Genomic DNA, 18602 nt, shown 5'->3' with positions numbered 1-18602 from the left:
CAATTTTCAGTATGTATTTGTATTCAGTATTCAGTTTAAACACAATAAGATGTGAAGGAGAACCTAGTTCAGTACTCACGCGCTGTGTGACACGCTCCAGGTGTACGCGCTCAGAAAAGCGCATCTCGGAACAGAGTGTGAATAAAAAGTTTAACAGGCAAGGCTTTAAAACGCATGCAAATAATAAACTTTAGAGATGACCAATAAGTGCAATGTCACGCTGTGTTGCTAAACGTGATGTACGTAGCGTTGTTATTGGGATGGGGGCGCTGCGCAAGAACTGCAACTGGTAGAATGCATGATACTACGATCTCTCTTCGTTAATCGGTCACGATCTAAAATCGGTATATTGTACACCCATAGCTGACGCCACCAAATGCTCTTATTTTGACCTCCTGAAAAACGGAGATCACTTTTCAGTCCAAATAAAGGCCCACTTACTCATAAATATGCCACATTATGAAAATAAAATCTGAATGCAGTCTTTCATTTTGACTTTGTTAATTACTGTAACTTAAGTAATGATATGATAGGTATCTGTAAGTGATTCTCAACCAGGGGATGATTATTAATATTATGAATTGATATTAAGCCACAGGATAATTATTAATATTATTAATATATGAAAATAATTTCAATTGAAATAAAATCATATCTAAACTGAGTTTATTTATTTTTTTCTCCAATAACTATTTTATAGTTATTGGCCTTTATTCAAGAACATACTGTACAGTTCTAGAAACGTCTGGAATCACAAAATTAATGGTTCATTCATTTAATACATCAATACTACTAGTTTCCGTTAATAAAAAAGGTTTGAAAACAAGCAGCTTTGTCAATTAAAGCAGAAACACCAGAAATATCTTACAGTTTGTCTACACCAGGTCCTTACTATACTTGTCAAAACAGAAAGTTCTAAATCCATATGTCCTGTTGTTGGAAGTAGTGCAAATGCATGGAATGGAGTACATCAGAAATGGAACCGATGTCGTAACTTGGCGCCACATCCAGTGTAGACAGTATCACTGATTATAATGGGCTCTCTTTAACTTTGTCACGTCATGCGTGTAGTCTGGTGCAGACGTGGGTTTAGCCTAAAAATATTGTGTTGGACAACGAGGGGGCCTTCGTGTCAAAAAGGTTGAGAACCACCGATCTACATCAATAACATGAGTCTTGCTTTAAGAATGATTTAGATTAATCACCAGTGTTTATTCACATCATGCATTCATTCATATCCATTCAGCATCAAAATGTGAAAATTTAAATACAAACTAATGATATAGAGATTGGGGTTTAAGAGATCTGAAAGATGGTGGTTTTATCATGGTGGTGTAGTAATAGAAGGAGAAGACGACGGTTGCGTCCTTTGACACCTTCCCGACATCACTGCAGTTCATCGATCACTAGTCGGCAGCACTCGCCCACTTTAGCCGGCTCAGAGACCCTGGCGTATTTAGAAATCTGAGAGTTGACACCCAAAGATCGAGCAAGGTCCTTTGCGGTGTTGTCCCCGGCCACTGTGGTCCCCAGGGCCACGAGCAGCCTGAAGACGGCCTCTTTGTCCTGTACGACCTCTAAGGCAGTGCTAGCCACTGATAAGCACTGTGCCTTGGCCTCGATCTCAGCGGGTTGACCGTACAACCTTCCAGCGTAGTTGAGCAGCAGGGTAGCCAGCGCCACGTGGATGTTCTTGTTGCAGACGGCGCGGAGGTCTCCGGCCCGGGACAGGACTGTGTCACGGTGCCCCAAGAGGAGAGCGCGGCCGTGGGACCCAGAGAAACAGTTGCAGAGAGTGCGGAGCGCCAGCATTTGATTTGCAGGCCTGCCTTCGGGGGTCATGAGACCCAGGAGATGGTTACAAAGACTGGCACCCTCTGTCCCGCCACAAAGCTGGGCATTGACTTCAGGATGGCGCACAGCCAAGCGCAGGATGTCCAACACAGGGAAGACAATGTCTGAGGAGGGAGATGATGACGGATTAAATTGATTGAGCTTTACTATAGTACTTACTGCAATCTGTTTGATGGGCTATTTTGATTTACAGAGAAACAATCTTTGATTAAAGTCACGGTGAAACAGAAGTAGCAAAAGATCTTTTCTTCTGTATTAAGACATACATCAGAGTGTAATGGATTATTAAAAAAAATTGGAAAAAAATTGCGCACTAGGAGTTTAGCTTGTTTCCCGAATCAAATTCAAAGGAGAAAGCGCCCCAGTGGCCAGTTGCATAAACTGCTTACATGTTTATATTGTATTTTTATACATGAAAAATTGTCATCGTAGGTGCATGTCCACTGTGAGAGACATAATCTAAAAAAAAAAAATCCAGAAATCACAATGTATGATTTTTTAACTATTTATTTGTATGATACAGCTGCAAATAAGTATTTGAACACCTGAGAAAATCAATGTTAATATTTGGTACAGTAGCCTTTGTTTGCAATTGCGCCTTGTCCACACTAATACGTTTTCGTTTGAAAACGCATCTTTTTCTCTCCGTTTTGACCTTCCGTCCAAACCAAAACTAAGCTTTTTGAAAACGCTCTCCAAAGTAGATACATCTGAAAACGCAGTTTTTGCGCTGTAGTGTGGACTGTCAAAACGGAGGTATTTAAAAAAACGATGATGTACGTTTAGTCATGTGACGCATATTGTACCAATACATATTCATGTTTATATAGGTATTGTGCCCGTTATGTGCTATTCACCTGTTTTCGCTAGTGAAAACGCTAGTGTGGATAGAGAGCATTTTTAAACGAAAATGCAGTTTTTAAATGTATCTGGATTAGCATTTAGTTAGTATCTATTTTTCTTTAAGACAAAAAGTAGATATACAACTAGATATACAACTGGCCCCAGGTTCCGAATCAAATGCTTCAAACAAACTAGTCAGGGGTGTCCAATCCTGCTTCTGGTGGGCCATCTTCCAGCAGAGTCTCTAACATACCTGACTAGTAGGTGTAATTCTGAAACCATGATGATTGGTTTCATTAGGGTTGAAGGTAGCTAAACTGTGCTGGACCTTGACCTCCAGGAGCAGGATTGGACACCCTTGCCCTCAGTGATTCTTTGCTAAACATTGGTAGTATAGTGACTTGTTTATAAAAAAAAATTAATAAAGTAATCTCAATGTCTTGCCTTCTGGCCAGTGGCTAGTCCTCCAGAGAACACTGATCTGATCTGCTGTGGGCTGTTCCTGACTCTTCGGGTCTGAAACTAGCATTAACAACTTCTCCAGACAGTCCAATGCTGTGTCACTCAGCTTATGGTCCGCAGGAGCATCGTTGTTCAGCTCCCGAAGCTTACCTATACGTGATATTGGGGAAATGTTATGTGGGAATACAAGAGAGGTTATTGTCAGCAAGTATGACATTATCGATTGAGCAGCCCGGCTCTCCAGAGGGGCCTGGACCACCCAATCACGAAGGTCCCACGGAGATGAAGTCAAAAACACTTTAATGCATACACGCATACATTCATATACAGTGAGGAAAATAAGTATTTGAACACCCTGCTATTTTGCAAGTTCTCCCACTTAGAAATCATGGAGGGGTCTGAAATTGTCATCGTAGGTGCATGTCCACTGTGAGAGACATAATCTAAAAAAAAAAATCCAGAAATCACAATGTATGATTTTTTAACTATTTATTTGTATGATACAGCTGCAAATAAGTATTTGAACACCTGAGAAAATCAATGTTAATATTTGGTACAGTAGCCTTTGTTTGCAATTACAGAGGTCAAACGTTTCCTGTAGTTTTTCACCACGTTTGCACACACTGCAGGAGGGATTCTGGCCCACTCCTCCACACAGATCTTCTCTAGATCAGTCAGGTTTCTGGGCTGTCGCTGAGAAACACGGAGTTTGAGCTCCCTCCAAAGATTCTCTATTGGGTTTAGGTCTGGAGACTGGCTAGGCCACGCCAGAACCTTGATATGCTTCTTACAGAGCCACTCCTTGGTTATCCTGGCTGTGTGCTTCGGGTCATTGTCATGTTGGAAGACCCAGCCTCGACCCATCTTCAATGCTCTAACTGAGGGAAGGAGGTTGTTCCCCAAAATCTCGCAATACATGGCCCCGGTCATCCTCTCCTTAATACAGTGCAGTCGCCCTGTCCCATGTGCAGAAAAACACCCCCAAAGCATGATGCTACCACCCCCATGCTTCACAGTAGGGATGGTGTTCTTGGGATGGTACTCATCATTCTTCTTCCTCCAAACACGTTTAGTGGAATTAAGACCAAAAAGTTCTATTTTGGTCTCATCTGACCACATGACTTTCTCCCATGACTCCTCTGGATCATCCAAATGGTCATTGGCAAACTTAAGACGGGCCTTGACATGTGCTGGTTTAAGCAGGGGAACCTTCCGTGCCATGCATGATTTCAAACCATGACGTCTTAGTGTATTACCAACAGTAACCTTGGAAACGGTGGTCCCAGCTCTTTTCAGGTCATTGACCAGCTCCTCCCGTGTAGTTCTGGGCTGATTTCTCACCTTTCTTAGGATCATTGAGACCCCACGAGGTGAGATCTTGCATGGAGCCCCAGTCCGAGGGAGATTGACAGTCATGTTTAGCTTCTTCCATTTTCTAATGATTGCTCCAACAGTGGACCTTTTTTCACCAAGCTGCTTGGCAATTTCCCCGTAGCCCTTTCCAGCCCTGTGGAGGTGTACAATTTTGTCTCTAGTGTCTTTGGACAGCTCTTTGGTCTTGGCCATGTTAGTAGTTGGATTCTTACTGATTGTATGGGGTGGACAGGTGTCTTTATGCAGCTAACGACCTCAAACAGGTGCATCTAATTTAGGATAATAAATGGAGTGGAGGTGGACATTTTAAAGGCAGACTAACAGGTCTTTGAGGGTCAGAATTCTAGCTGATAGACAGGTGTTCAAATACTTATTTGCAGCTGTATCATACAAATAAATAGTTAAAAAATCATATATTGTGATTTCTGGATTTTTTTTTAGATTATGTCTCTCACAGTGGACATGCACCTACGATGACAATTTCAGACCCCTCCATGATTTCCAAGTGGGAGAACTTGCAAAATAGCAGGGTGTTCAAATACTTATTTTCCTCACTGTATAGCAGGGTTTTTATAATTAAGTTTAACAAAAAACAAAATGATTTCTTGAAATAAAATAAATATTAAAAACTTTAATAGTATCAATAATACTAAAATAACACTGCTTCACAGAATACCATGTTATTAGCATTGTATTATGTTACTTTATGACACTTTTTTGCCATTTTTCAACCCAACCTGAAAAGCCTGTGGCCCACCTTACATCTTAGAGCTGAAGCCGAGACTTTGATTAAGTAAAATTCGGATGTAAAAGTGTCACTTACCAAGAATCTGAGTGATATTCGCCTGTTCAAACATAACTCCATCGGTATTGGGGAAAAAGATGTTTGTTGTAGCTTTCTGGCGAGAGGAAGAGGAATAGGCACTGCCACCTGGAGAGGATCGAGAGGTACATTAGTGCACATGATCCATGTGCGAGTGTGGCGCTGTGTATTTGCACATATCTGTATGTTACCAGTAAAAGGATCAGCTCCGCCTGAATGCACTGTGCCTGTGGATTCTGACCCGGGAATATACCGACCAGCTCCTGCACAAATAAATACAAACATCTCTCATAATCTACAACAACCTTTGTTTTCATATTAGAAAATAACAAGTGCTATTCAAAAAAAGCTTACCTGTGAAAGGATCAACACCAAATCCGTGGCTGCCTTCTCCTGAACCTGGGATGTACCGCCCTGCACCTGAGAACACAGGAGGAATACAGTATTAAACACACTTCAGTCTTTACCTTCAACCGAACAAGGTGTGTGTACGTGAATATACACCACACCAGGTATTTATAAGTGATCCGGTTACCTGTGAAGGGGTCTGCGACCGAGGCGGGGGCTGGCCCAAGAGTCTGGCCTTTAGTGTTTTCGATGATGAAATTAGCCACCTGATCCAAGAACATGGGGCTCAGGTCATTCTTCTCCAGGAAGTTGTGAGCTACTAGCCAGGGGTCATCGGTCACATTATAAGGCAGCTTCATGGGTGGACCGCCCTCATTCACATCGATGGTGAAGACAAAGTCGTACTCCTTCAGGCAGAGAAAGCACAGAGCTTACAACATGATTGCAACTTGATTATGGTTTAACCTCTGTTCAGTATCAACGTTCGACATTAAACAAAGATTAACTTCAAACCAATGACAGACCATACAAACTACAACTTGAGCAAAATCTACTAGTGTCTCACCTTGCCTTCATACATCACTCGCTTTGAACTTTGCTGAGAAGACCCGCCCACTACATCTCCAATCTTCACCCAGCGTTCGTCACTCATGCTCCACTGATACGCTTCAACATTAGAACCCTCCTTTATGAGCCGCGTCTGTCCATCACGATTCCCTAAAAATATACCATAATACAGGGAGCGAACATTTAGATTTTATATAAACTTATAATCAGTGTTGGGTGTAACGCATTATAAGTAACTCGAGTTACGTAATCAGATTACTTTTTTCAAGTAACTAGTAAATGCATTACTTTTAAATTTGCAACAAAATATCTGAGTTACTTTTTCAAACAAGTAACGCAAGTTACTTTGTTTTCCCATTTCATGACTGACACCTTTTCTGTCCTCATTTTGAGAGAAATTGATGGCTATTGTAGTTCTAGACTGAATGTGAGCATCTAACTGGCAAAAAAAAGAGATTCAGAATTTCTCAAAATTAATAAAATCAGTGAAATGCAAAATCAGAATACTACGCAAACCTCCAATAATGTTAAATAAAACAAATATTTGTATGCATTTAATCTCACTTTATTGAACAATGTACTTGCTGCTGACCTTCGATGATTCAGTTAAACTGAAAAGATTGTTTGAGCTGCGCCCTCTACTGTACACGTGAATTTGCATTTCCTTCAGCCTTATTATTTAAATTTTGGCCAAAACGTAGAACATTTGCCCAAAATTAGAACTTTTTTGTTAAAGAAACAAAAACAAGTCCAGCCCAGGTGAGAAGTAACGCAAAAGTAATGTAACGCATTACTTTTCTTTAAAAGTAACTAAGTAAAGCATGTATTCACTTTTTAAAGGAGTAACACAATATTTTAATTTAACTTTCCCCAACACTGCTTATAATATAATATAACTAATGCTGTCAACATTAACAAGTTAACGCATGCGATTATTTTTTCAGGATTAACGCGTTAGAAATATTTAACGCAATTAATGCAGCATCCTTTTCCTGTTTTACATTATGACCACTCTCTTATTCATGCAAATGCTTTTAAACTATTCAAGCGCGACAAGACAAAAGAGAACGTTGTTATAGTTTTTGAAGCCTATTTAAAATGTATAGCTTTCAATTACACTGTAATGTTGAATGGCTATAATTAATGTTTAAAATTGGGGGTCAAAATATTTTTTATGGAGACATCAGTAGCTGTATTAGTATCAGTTATACTGGCCTTCATTCATAAAAAGATGCCATTAAACAAGTATTTAAAATATACTGTCTTTATGCCGTCTCTACATTAATTTGGAGATTAACTGTGAAATTATAACATTACAATAATTGTGATAAAAGTGTTTTTAATTGTGATTAATCTCAGAATAAATGTGTGATTAATCTAATTATTTATATTAATCGATTGACAGCACTAAATATAACATAATATAATACTTATATACATACAAATATACACTACCTTTCAAAAGAGGTTGGTAAGATTTTTTTATGTAAAACAAAAGAAAAAAAGAAGTCTCTTATGCTCACCAAGGCTGCACTTATTTGAATAAGAATACAGTAAAAACTGTAATATTGTGAGATATTATTACATTTTAAAATAACTATTTTTAAAATGTAATTTATTCCTGCAAATGGTATTCCTGCAAAATCCGCATCATTACTCCAGTCTTCAGTGTCACATGATCCTTCAGAAATCATTCTAATATGCTGATTTGGTGCTCAAGATCAATTTGATCAATTTTAAAAACAGTTGTGCTGCTTAATATTTTTTGTGTAAAAGGGCTTCTTTTTTTCAGGATTCTGTGATTAATACAAAGTTCAAAATAACAGCATTTATTTGACTAAAAAAAACTTTTATAAATGTCTTTACTGTCCCTTTTAATTAATGCCTTTGTGAATAAAAGTATGAATTTCTTTTAAAACTCCATAATCTTGAATGGTATAATCTTAAATGGTAGTCTATTTTATGTTTATATACTTAAGATCCATTTTAAGCAAACACATCTGCTTAATGTTCTTGAAAACACTGCATGTGTACAAGGCTTACCTGCTTCACTGAGGTGTTCTCTCCCAGGTAATTCCTCGATCTTGATGTCCCCCAAGTCTCCAGTCTTGGGATCGATGATGGCTTTGGAGAGCTCATCCTCAAAAGCCTGCACGTCCTGAGCACTTGCTACACGATCTTCGCTCTCAGTGAAGATGCGGATAATGCCATCGCTTCAGAGAAATGTGAAACGCTCAGCCTCATGCAGGCTAATAAATTGCAACTAGTTTAAATAAATGAAGCAGAAATAGTATGTATACCTGGCTCCCACAGCAATGTCTCCATTAGGCAGAATACAGCAGCACCACACTGACTGGGCAGGAAGACGGATAGTCTGGGAACATTCCCCTTTCCTCCACACCCTCAGTGTCCTGTCCTCTCCTGAGCTTATGAAGTCTATGACAGGAAAAAAAGAAGACAATATAGGATTTTATGCACAAAAATGTATCAAACATACAACAAAACTAAAGGTAATCACCTTGTCCGTTAGGAAAGACAGCAAGGCTGTAGATATAGTTAGTGTGACCGTAGTAAATCTGCACGCATTCACCCGTCACCATCCACCGTCTTATACTGGCGTCATTACTGCAGGAGAAAAACTCCACGTCGTTTATCACCGCGAGCCCTCGCACACAGTCCTCATGACCTGCAGGACACACATTTCAAATATCTCAGTCAAACATTGCATTTCACCCGTGCCACAATCTTTACAAATGGTGACCCCTTCTGGAGAGCTGTAAAAACTAAACAAGCTCCACAGTTTCTATATTCAGCATCAATGTTGTCTTGTAAAGAGCATTAGAGGTATCAGTTGCGCCAATGTACCAGTGTAGGTGTTCTCGCAGCGACCAGCTTTCCATAGCTTGATGGTCTTGTCAGCTGATCCAGACAGCATTAAGCCCTGATCCGGTAAAATGAGCACGGCCCATACAGCAGCCGTGTGTCCCTGAGGAGCAGCAATAACAGAGGAAAACCAGTCAGCACATATTCACACTGTACTGGAATCGATTGCAAGCAATAAGAGCGTATCTGATCTCCCTCTTAAAGAGACAGTGTGGGGGGAGGGGGACATATTTAAGAAAAGCTGTGATGTAAGGCTGAACGATGTGATTTTTTTATTTCTATTTTTGCAATTACTGATAAAAATACCAATAAAAACCCTCCTGGTCCAATTTGGACAAAACATTTTTTTATTATATGTCAATGTGACTATAATTATTATTAAAAATAAAATTGTAATATTTTTATTTTACTGTTAAAAAATTGTGTAAAATATAATAGATTTATTAATATATTAAAATTAATAAAAAAACTAACATTTCCATACTAATATATATTATTTATATTATCTTAATTTCTTCATTTTAAACCATATTGCTTTTATTTTGGCAAAATAAAAATAAAAATTTCACTTCTCAAGTTACTCATAATGAAGTTTATTTAACAAAGTTCTGAAGGAGTACGTTTAGGTAATCCAACCAATCAGCGTAAGAAGAGACTCGCATTTATAGGCGTCTCTCACCTCTGTCCTGTGACAGAATTGCAGCATCCCTCCACCACTTCCACGCCACTTTTAAGGTTGTTCCTATGCTAGTCAAGGATGGGGGGGTACTCTGGGTTCAGAGCAAATTCCGAGCTCGGAGCCCTCCCTTCGGACAGCATACTTAAAGGAATAGTTGACCCAAAAATTAAAATTCTGTCATTAATTTCTCACCCTCATGTTGTTCCAAACCAGTAAGACTTTCATTCATCTTCGGAACACAGATGAAGATCTTTCTGATGATATCCGAGAGCTTTCTGTCCCTCCATTGGAAGCTACGCAACTACCACTTTAACGCTTCAAAATGTTCATAAAGAGCATGTTCATATCAGCGAACATAAACAGAAGCTCAACCAAGTCTGCTTGATGCGCGAGAACAAACCTCTTGCTGAAGCTCAAACGTGCTGCGTAACACGAGAATGAACCTCACTGGTTCTTGCTGAAGCTCAAACGCGCTGCGTAACACGAGAATGAACCTCATTGGCTCTTGCTGAAGCTCAAACGTGCTGCGTAACACGAGAATGAACCTCATTGGCTCTTGCTGAAGCTCAAGCGCGCTGCGTAACACGAGAATGAACCTCATTGGCTCTTGCTGAAGCTCAAGCGCTGCGTAACACGAGAATGAACCTCATTGGCTCTTGCTGAAGCTCAAGCGCGCTGCGTAACACGAGAATGAACCTCATTGGCTCTTGCTGAAGCTCAAACGCGCTGCGTAACACGAGAATGAACCTCATTGGCTCTTGCTGAAGCTCAAACGCGCTACGTAACACGAGAATGAACCTCATTGGCTTTTGCTGAAGCTCAAACTGGCTGCGTAACACGAGAATGAACCTCACTGGTTCTTGCTGAAGCTCAAACGTGCTGCGTAACACGAGAATGAACCTCACTGGTTCTTGCTGAAGCTCAAACGTGCTGCGTAACACGAGAATGAACCTCACTGGTTCTTGCTGAAGCTCAAACGTGCTGCGTAACACGAGAATGAACCTCATTGGCTCTTGCTGAAGCTCAAACGTGCTGCGTAACACGAGAATGAACCTCATTGGCTCTTGCTGAAGCTCAAACGCGCTGCGTAACACGAGAATGAACCTCATTGGCTCTTGCTGAATCTCAAACGCGCTGCGTAACACGAGAATGAACCTCATTGGCTCTTGCTGAAGCTCAAACGCGCTGCGTAACACGAGAATGAACCTCATTGGCTCTTGCTGAATCTCAAACGCGCTGCGTAACACGAGAATGAACCTCATTGGCTCTTGCTGAAGCTCAAACGCATTGCGTAACACGAGAATGAACCTCATTGGCTCTTGCTGAAGCTCAAACGTGCTGCGTAACACGAGAATGAACCTCATTGGCTCTTGCTGAAGCTCAAACGCGCTGCGTAACACGAGAATGAACCTCATTGGCTCTTGCTGAAGCTCAAACGCGCTGCGTAACACGAGAATGAACCTCATTGGCTCTTGCTGAAGCTCAAACGCGCTGCGTAACACGAGAATGAACCTCATTGGCTCTTGCTGAAGCTCAAGCGCGCTGCGTAACACGAGAATGAACCTCATTGGTTCTTGCTGAAGCTCAAACTGGCTGCGTAACACGAGAATGAACCTCATTGGTTCTTGCTGAAGCTCAAACGTGCTGCGTAACACGAGAATGAACCTCATTGGCTCTTGCTGAAGCTCAAACGCGCTGCGTAACACGAGAATGAACCTCATTGGCTCTTGCTGAAGCTCAAACGCGCTGCGTAACACGAGAATGAACCTCATTGGCTCTTGCTGAAGCTGAAGCGCGCTGCGTAACACGAGAATGAACCTCATTGGTTCTTGCTGAAGCTCAAACTGGCTGCGTAACACGAGAATGAACCTCATTGGTTCTCGCTGAAACTCAAACGTGCTGCGTAACACGAGAATGAACCTCATTGGCTCTTGCTGAAACTCAAACGCGCTGCGTAACACGAGAATGAACCTCATTGGCTCTTGCTGAAGCTCAAACGTGCTGCGTAACACGAGAATGAACCTCATTGGCTCTTGCTGAAGCTCAAACTGGCTGCGTAACACGAGAATGAACCTCATTGGTTCTTGCTGAAGCTCAAAAGCACTGCGTAACACGAGAATGAACCTCATTGGCTCTTGCTGAAGCTCAAACTGGCTGCGTAACACGAGAATGAACCTCACTGGTTCTTGCTGAAGCTCAAACGCGCTGCGTAACACGAGAATGAACCTCATTGGCTCTTGCTGAAGCTCAAACGCGCTGCGTAACACGAGAATGAACCTCATTGGCTCTTGCTGAAGCTCAAGTGCGCTGCGTAACACAAGAATGAACCTCATTGGCTCTTGCTGAAGCTCAAACGCGCTGCATAACACGAGAATGAACCTCATTGGCTCTTGCTGAAGCTCAAGTGCGCTGCGTAACACGAGAATGAACCTCATTGGCTCTTGCTGAAGCTCAAGCGCGCTGCGTAACACGAGAATGAACCTCATTGGCTCTTGCTGAAGCTCAAGCGCGCTGCGTAACATGAGAATGAACCTCATTGGCTCTTGCTGAAGCTCAAGCGCGCTGCGTAACACGAGAATGAACCTCATTGGCTCTTGCTGAAGCTCAAGCGCCCTGCGTAACACGAGAATGAACCTCATTGGTTCTTGCTGAAGTTCAAACGTGCTGCGTAACACGAGAATGAACCTCATTGGCTCTTGCTGAAGCTCAAACGCACTGCGTAACACGAGAATGAACCTCATTGGTTCTTGCTGAAGTTCAAACGTGCTGCGTAACACGAGAATGAACCTCATTGGCTCTTGCTGAAGCTCAAACGTGCTGCGTAACACGAGAATGAACCTCATTGGTTCTTGCTGAAGCTCAAACGTGCTGCGTAACACGAGAATGAACCTCATTGGTTCTTGCTGAAGCTCAAACGCGCTGCGTAACACGAGAATGAACCTCATTGGTTCTTGCTGAAGTTCAAACGCGCTGCGTAACACGAGAATGAACCTCATTGGCTCTTGCTGAAGCTCAAACGTGCTGCGTAACACGAGAATGAACCTCATTGGTTCTTGCTGAAGCTCAAACGTGCTGCGTAACACGAGAATGAACCTCATTGGTTCTTGCTGAAGCTCAAACGTGCTGCGTAACACGAGAATGAACCTCATTGGCTCTTGCTGAAGCTCAAACGCGCTGCGTAACACGAGAATGAACCTCATTGGCTCTTGTGGTCAAGAAAACATGCTTAAGCTTCCGTTTACCACAACGTATGTGTGAGCTGATGAATGTTTATATGTGAATAAAAGCCTAAATTCAGTCTGTTCATCATATAAAGCAATCGTGTCTCTTCAGAAAATTTGGACAAAACCGCTTAATTCATATGGATTAGTTTTACGATCTCTTTATGAACATTTTGAAGTGTCAAAGTGGTAGCTGCGTAGCTGTCAATGGAAGGACAGAAATCTCTCACATTTCATCAAAAAGATCTTTATTTGTGTTCCAAAGATGAACGAAAATCTTACGGGTTTGGAACGACATCAGGTGATAAATTGACAGAATTTTCCTTTTTGGCTGAACTATCCCTTTAACTCTATACGACTGCATGTACAGTAAGTGTGAACTTGTGAAAACAATTTGGGAAGATAGTCTGCACATGTTGTGCTCCCAAATGGATATTGGACCAAATGGATACCAAGAACAAGAACCCTGGCATTTTACCTGTAAAGTCATCATGCACTTCTCTCCGAGCCAGACTTTGGCTGTAGTGTCCCATGAGCCACTCAGTATTGTGCCAAATTTGCCAGCTGAGAGTGTGCAGACTGTAAACACACACAAAAACAGCAGGAATGGGTACAGAAATCATTCCAAGAACATCTGCATGCAGTTAAACCACTGTAATAAATAATTAGGAGTGGACAATACCTGTGTTTTTGTGACCCTTGAGGGTGAACAGAGGGTCTGGTCGGTCTAGTGAAAACACACAGATGTTGTTGTCGTGTCCTCCAGTGGCGATGAGCCCTCGGGGATATGTTTCATTCGGAGCGATGATACACACACAAGACACAAAGTTTGAGTGGCCGTTCATGCAGAGCATCTCAGTAAAGGCCTGGTTTTCACTGCAACAAAATACAGAAGAGTAGCTATGTTAACAGTGTTTATGTCATTTTTTAATAGGACTATTTTTATTATGCATTTAAAATTGATCCTTTATACACTACTATTCAAAAGTCTGTGGTTGGTAAGATTTTTTTTTTTAAAGAAGTATCTTACTCAGCAAGGCTGCATTTATTAAATAGAGTAAATACAGTAATATTGTGAATTACAAAACAACCATTTTCTATTTTAATATAATTTAAAACGGAATTCATTCCTGTGATGACAAATCTGAAATGTCAGCATTATTACTCCAGTCTTCAGTGTCAAATGATCCTTCATAAAACCTTCTAATATGCTAATTTGCTGTTCAAACAATTATTGTTATAAATATTGAAAACAGTTATTCTGCTTAATATTTGTGTGTCAAAATATTTTCTTCAGGATTCTTTGATGAATAAAAAGTTTAAAAGAACAGCATTTATTTGAAGTAATCAGGTAAAAGTTTTACAGTCACTTTTGATCAATTTAATGCATCCTTGCAGAATAAAACTATTATTTTCTTCTTTTTTTTTCTTTTTTAAATATAAATACTGACACCAAACTTTTGAGCTGTAGTGTATATAAATACAATTGTATTTATTTGTTTTACTTATGATTTGTTTTTAATTTTTGTCTAATTTAATATAAATCGAATCCAGAGAACGCTTAGAGAAGTTTAAAGGGACAGTTCACCCAAAAATGACAATTCTGTCAACAATGTAACGTTATGAGTCACCCTTTACGGCCATTAACTTATATGGAAAAAAAATATGCAGGAAGAAAGAAAATCCATACGAGTTTGGAACAATAAGACAGTGAGTAAATCATTTCTTATTCATTTAGGGTGAACTATTCCTTTAACGTTAACGTTACATTAGTGGAGTGTAGTATGTCAGGAAACCAACACCGGTCAGTTTCGTTTCAGATATGATGCTCATGAGTTGGCAAATTTCACTTGATTTGGCAGCCCATCTCAAAACATTAACTCTACAAACTGTAAACCGCTTAGCTTAGTAACCAACGGACACAAAAGTAAACGGGGTAACGATATTATACACAGCAGCAGCAGGAGGAGGAAGCTGGTGGAGATGTACCTCGGGTTCGGTACCCAGAGCCGAGCGGTTCGGTCTCTGGACACGGACACAAAGGCTCCGTCCGGAAAGGCGGCAGCGGCGAGACCCCTGACATCCATCTCGTGCGCGGGCAGAGAGCAGCGCAGTCTGTATGAGTTACTACCGGACATTATTACTGATGAAAGACAGCGATCACTGCACGCACTGACACAGCAACACTACACACACTGCATGACGGGAGAACATTCGAAAGAATAAAAGTCCCGCTATCAATTCTTATTCTGCCATACTGTTGGCACATACATTTGTAAAACACATACAACATTTTACGAGTATAATATCATATATATGTAAATAATATTTAAAATGAGAATCATTTTGAATATAGACTTTTAATATAGAACAACTGTCGATTAATAGAAGACTTTAAACTTGTTTTTAAGATGTGAACTTCAACCCGGAAAAGCTATATTGAGTTGATTTTTGTCCTCGGATGAGGTGAATCTGTCAAAATCATGTCCACAAATAAGAGGATAACGCTTATATTTGGAGGCTTTATTGCAGCTGTGGCTGTGGCTTTTTATCCTATATTTTTCCACCCTCTCACTCACTCTGAAGACTACAGTAAGTCTTTATCACTGACGTTAGTCATTATGACACTGCACATGTGTTGTTGTTGTTTGTAAATTTATGTAATCTAAAATAACATCACGTTCTATTGCATTTTGTGACCCATTAGTCTTATAATCAGTATATCAGTTTCAGTGCAGGTAAGTTAGTGAAAGCATTAATGTAAATAATAGACTATTTGTGAAGAATTTATATTATACGTCACTGACTGACTGTAGAATGTGTTGTGTTGCTGTCTTTAATCTACGCTGAATTAAACGGAAATTACTTCTATTTTTAAAGTAACGTTACCTTAATAAGACTTTATATTATAATTAATTACAAAAAAATTAAATCAAATTACATTGATTACTTGAAATAAAATAAACATGTACTAAAATAAAATAATATAAAATGTTTTTTAAACGTATTTTATTTCTGCAAGCTGCCAAGACAACATTTCTCATTCTTTAGCTTAAGTTGAAGTACTGCAATAAAAAACTAAATAAACTAACTCTAAAAAGTAAAACTTAATAAAAACTATACAGACATTTAAAAACAAAAACGAGTAAACATGACAAAAACAATTACTGTAACTCAAATTAAAATAAAAGCAAATCAAAAAAATTAATCCAATTCAAAATATTAACATGTTTAAATAATATTTAAAAATACCACACTGAGATTAAATTAAAAAAAAAAAACATTTTTTAATTGTTTTAAACCTTTAAAAAATAATAATAAAATGGGAGCTAAGATTTACCAAATAAAAAGTTGTCTGAATTCTCTGAATGGAGTCTGAATTGTTGTTCATGTATTTACAGAGCAGGTCCAGAAGACGAATCGATCTGGAGTCAATCAAGCAGATGTGCAGCCTGTTGGTAAGTCATGCTCACTCTTTATGATATCTGTTAAGTGTTGTGAGTTTGATTTATTACACTGTTAGCAAGTAAATGTGATACCTGACATCACACATGTGATTAGTAGTTTGAAGCTTTAAGTAGGATCGTTTAGAGGCAGGAATATAGATTCTAGTACATAGCCTACTACAGTTTATTTGCAAGAGATGGTCCTCACTGCAGAACATGAAATCCATGGGGAGGAGTCGGATCCAGATCCAACTCCTCCCACCTTACATATACCTAAACCTACCCATCTCCACCCCCTGATCCCTAAACCTACCCATCTCCACCCCTTAATCCCTAAACCCACCCCTAAACCTACCAATCTCCACCCCTTATATCTGGATCCAACTCCGCCCCCCGGATCTCGTGTACTGCATTGAGGTGCTACTGCAAATGAATGCTATTTAACAGACAATAGTGTCTTTATATGATTGTCCTGTTATGTGTCCCATTTGAATTAGGTGTGAAGATCTGGTCTGATCCCTACAAGCCAAAATCATGATTCCAGTGATATGTGTGGATGAAAACTGAATTAATAAACATGAGGACTGATTTATAACTCAGTGAACAGGATTGCATATTTGTGACACACTTACAATAGCTTTTTGCCACCATGCATCAAATGAGGCTTTAAGTGTGTGTGTGTGTGTGTGTGTGTGTGTGTGTGTGTGTGTGTGTGTGTGTGTGTGTGTGTGTGTGTGTGTGTGTGTGTGTGTGTGTGTGTTGTGTGGGAATAGGATTGAAACTAGAATGACTGATCAACAACCTAAAAATGTGTTGCTTTGTTAGTCAGCACTTAAAAATATTATGTTCATGAATCACTTTAATGAGTTGTGTTAATTAATTCTGGTGTATGTACAGAGTGACATAATATTGTTCTCTATCTATTATGAATAAAATATCTTCGAACTGTTCCTCAACTTGCCTATTTGTTTCACAAAAATATGACCACTAGATGGCGGTCACACTTCATCTTCTGGGAAGAATATTTTCAGACCTTTGGTTATAGTTCATCATGCGTTATATGAAAATGTATTACACAAATGAGAAACCTCTATTAAAAACCTCAAATCTGACACAAAACCTTTGTTTTCTGTTAATATTGCTATTTGCACACAGGAGACTTGTTTTGTTTGTTAATTAACCCTAGAATTTATTTCATACTAAGTATACTACAAATCCGTTAACATATTTACTGACATATTGCTTGAGACTTACTGCAATAAAAACTGTAGTTAAACTTTATGTGGAGTAATTCTTTATTGCACAAGGCACATTTCTTAATATTAAGCCTAAAATGTGTTTTAATATCACAATTAGTAAGGATAGTATGATCTCTGTATAAAATCAGTCTTAAATGCAAGATATTTAAAGTGTACCTAAAGTACTTGCAATAGTTCCACTTTAGCACAATTAAATATACTTAAGTATATCTTTAGTTGGACCTCAGCTCTATTTCCGGTTAACTAAAGTTCCGGTAAAACTGCTTTAAAGCTACACTGTGTAATTTTTTAAGTTGATTCTTAGCAAAAAACACTTTGTTCTTTCAAAATGATATGTGCTCATTAATGTGTAATTACTTCTACCAACTAATCAAGTATTCTCGTAAGCGTAGAATCTGCCATTTAGAATACGTACGAGCGAGTCGCTCGAATAGCGGCAGCCATGTTGTGCCTCCATCTTGAAAATACATTAGCCAAAGAGGGACATACCTGGAAATTCAAGCTTCGCCTTTCACGTTTTTACACAGTGGCACCGTGATGAATGCGAGGGGGAGATTACTCGCGACTGCCAGCAGATTTGAAATAATACGGCCACCGTAGGAGTTAAAACGCCCTCGGAATGGGAGGGGCTAGAAAGTAATATTCAGTTGGTAGTCATAAACAATTTCACCGCTAGATGGGAGAAAATCCTACACAGTGTAGCTTTAAGTATAAAATTTGTTGTTCCAATTTAGCAGACTTTAAGTATACCAATTTAGTATACCAAACGTACAATTGCAGGGTATTTATATTAAGTACATAAATATGTAAATGTATGTGTAGTATACTTAGCATACAATTAAT

General features: G+C 39.5%; 2 protein-coding genes across 2 annotated transcripts; one reads left to right on the top strand and one right to left on the bottom strand.

Annotated features, from left to right (window-relative positions):
• Positions 1-1180: 1180 nt before the first annotated feature.
• plaa (phospholipase A2-activating protein) lies at positions 1181-15266 on the bottom strand. The gene is made up of 14 exons (XM_084109276.1): positions 15044-15266; positions 13737-13930; positions 13533-13633; positions 9137-9257; positions 8790-8957; positions 8572-8707; positions 8315-8484; positions 6270-6421; positions 5892-6111; positions 5711-5776; positions 5548-5619; positions 5357-5464; positions 3142-3309; positions 1181-1958 (listed from the first exon to the last, which is right to left on the bottom strand). Exons 1-14 carry the CDS (start codon positions 15190-15192, stop codon positions 1387-1389), a joined length of 2397 nt encoding a protein of 798 aa, XP_083965402.1. The 5' UTR covers positions 15193-15266; the 3' UTR covers positions 1181-1386.
• Positions 15267-15461: 195 nt separating this feature from the next.
• smim20 (small integral membrane protein 20) lies at positions 15462-17450 on the top strand. The gene is made up of 3 exons (XM_084109277.1): positions 15462-15646; positions 16456-16512; positions 16998-17450. Exons 1-3 carry the CDS (start codon positions 15538-15540, stop codon positions 17036-17038), a joined length of 207 nt encoding a protein of 68 aa, XP_083965403.1. The 5' UTR covers positions 15462-15537; the 3' UTR covers positions 17039-17450.
• The last annotated feature ends 1152 nt before the right edge of the window (positions 17451-18602 follow it).

This window comes from Abramis brama, assembly GCF_963993115.1.
Source record: "Abramis brama genome assembly, chromosome: 3".
In the NCBI taxonomy this organism is placed as follows: Eukaryota; Metazoa; Chordata; class Actinopteri; order Cypriniformes; family Leuciscidae; genus Abramis; species Abramis brama.
The sequence above is the reverse complement of the archived record's forward strand: the minus strand, read 5'-3'. Positions and strand labels throughout refer to the sequence as shown.

Excerpts from the sequence above, each read along its gene's own strand:
- plaa (XM_084109276.1), bottom strand. The coding sequence starts at position 15,192 with ATGTCCGGTAGTAACTCATACAGACTGCGCTGCTCTCTGCCCGCGCAC. Across the intron at positions 13,634-13,736 it reads CAAGGGTCACAAAAACACAG|TCTGCACACTCTCAGCTGGC; the intron begins GTATTGTCCACT and ends GTGTGTTTACAG. Across the intron at positions 8,958-9,136 it reads CTGCGAGAACACCTACACTG|GTCATGAGGACTGTGTGCGA; the intron begins GTACATTGGCGC and ends TGTGTCCTGCAG.
- smim20 (XM_084109277.1), top strand. The coding sequence starts at position 15,538 with ATGTCCACAAATAAGAGGATAACGCTTATATTTGGAGGCTTTATTGCA. Across the intron at positions 15,647-16,455 it reads CACTCACTCTGAAGACTACA|AGCAGGTCCAGAAGACGAAT; the intron begins GTAAGTCTTTAT and ends ATGTATTTACAG. Across the intron at positions 16,513-16,997 it reads AGCAGATGTGCAGCCTGTTG|GTGTGAAGATCTGGTCTGAT; the intron begins GTAAGTCATGCT and ends CATTTGAATTAG.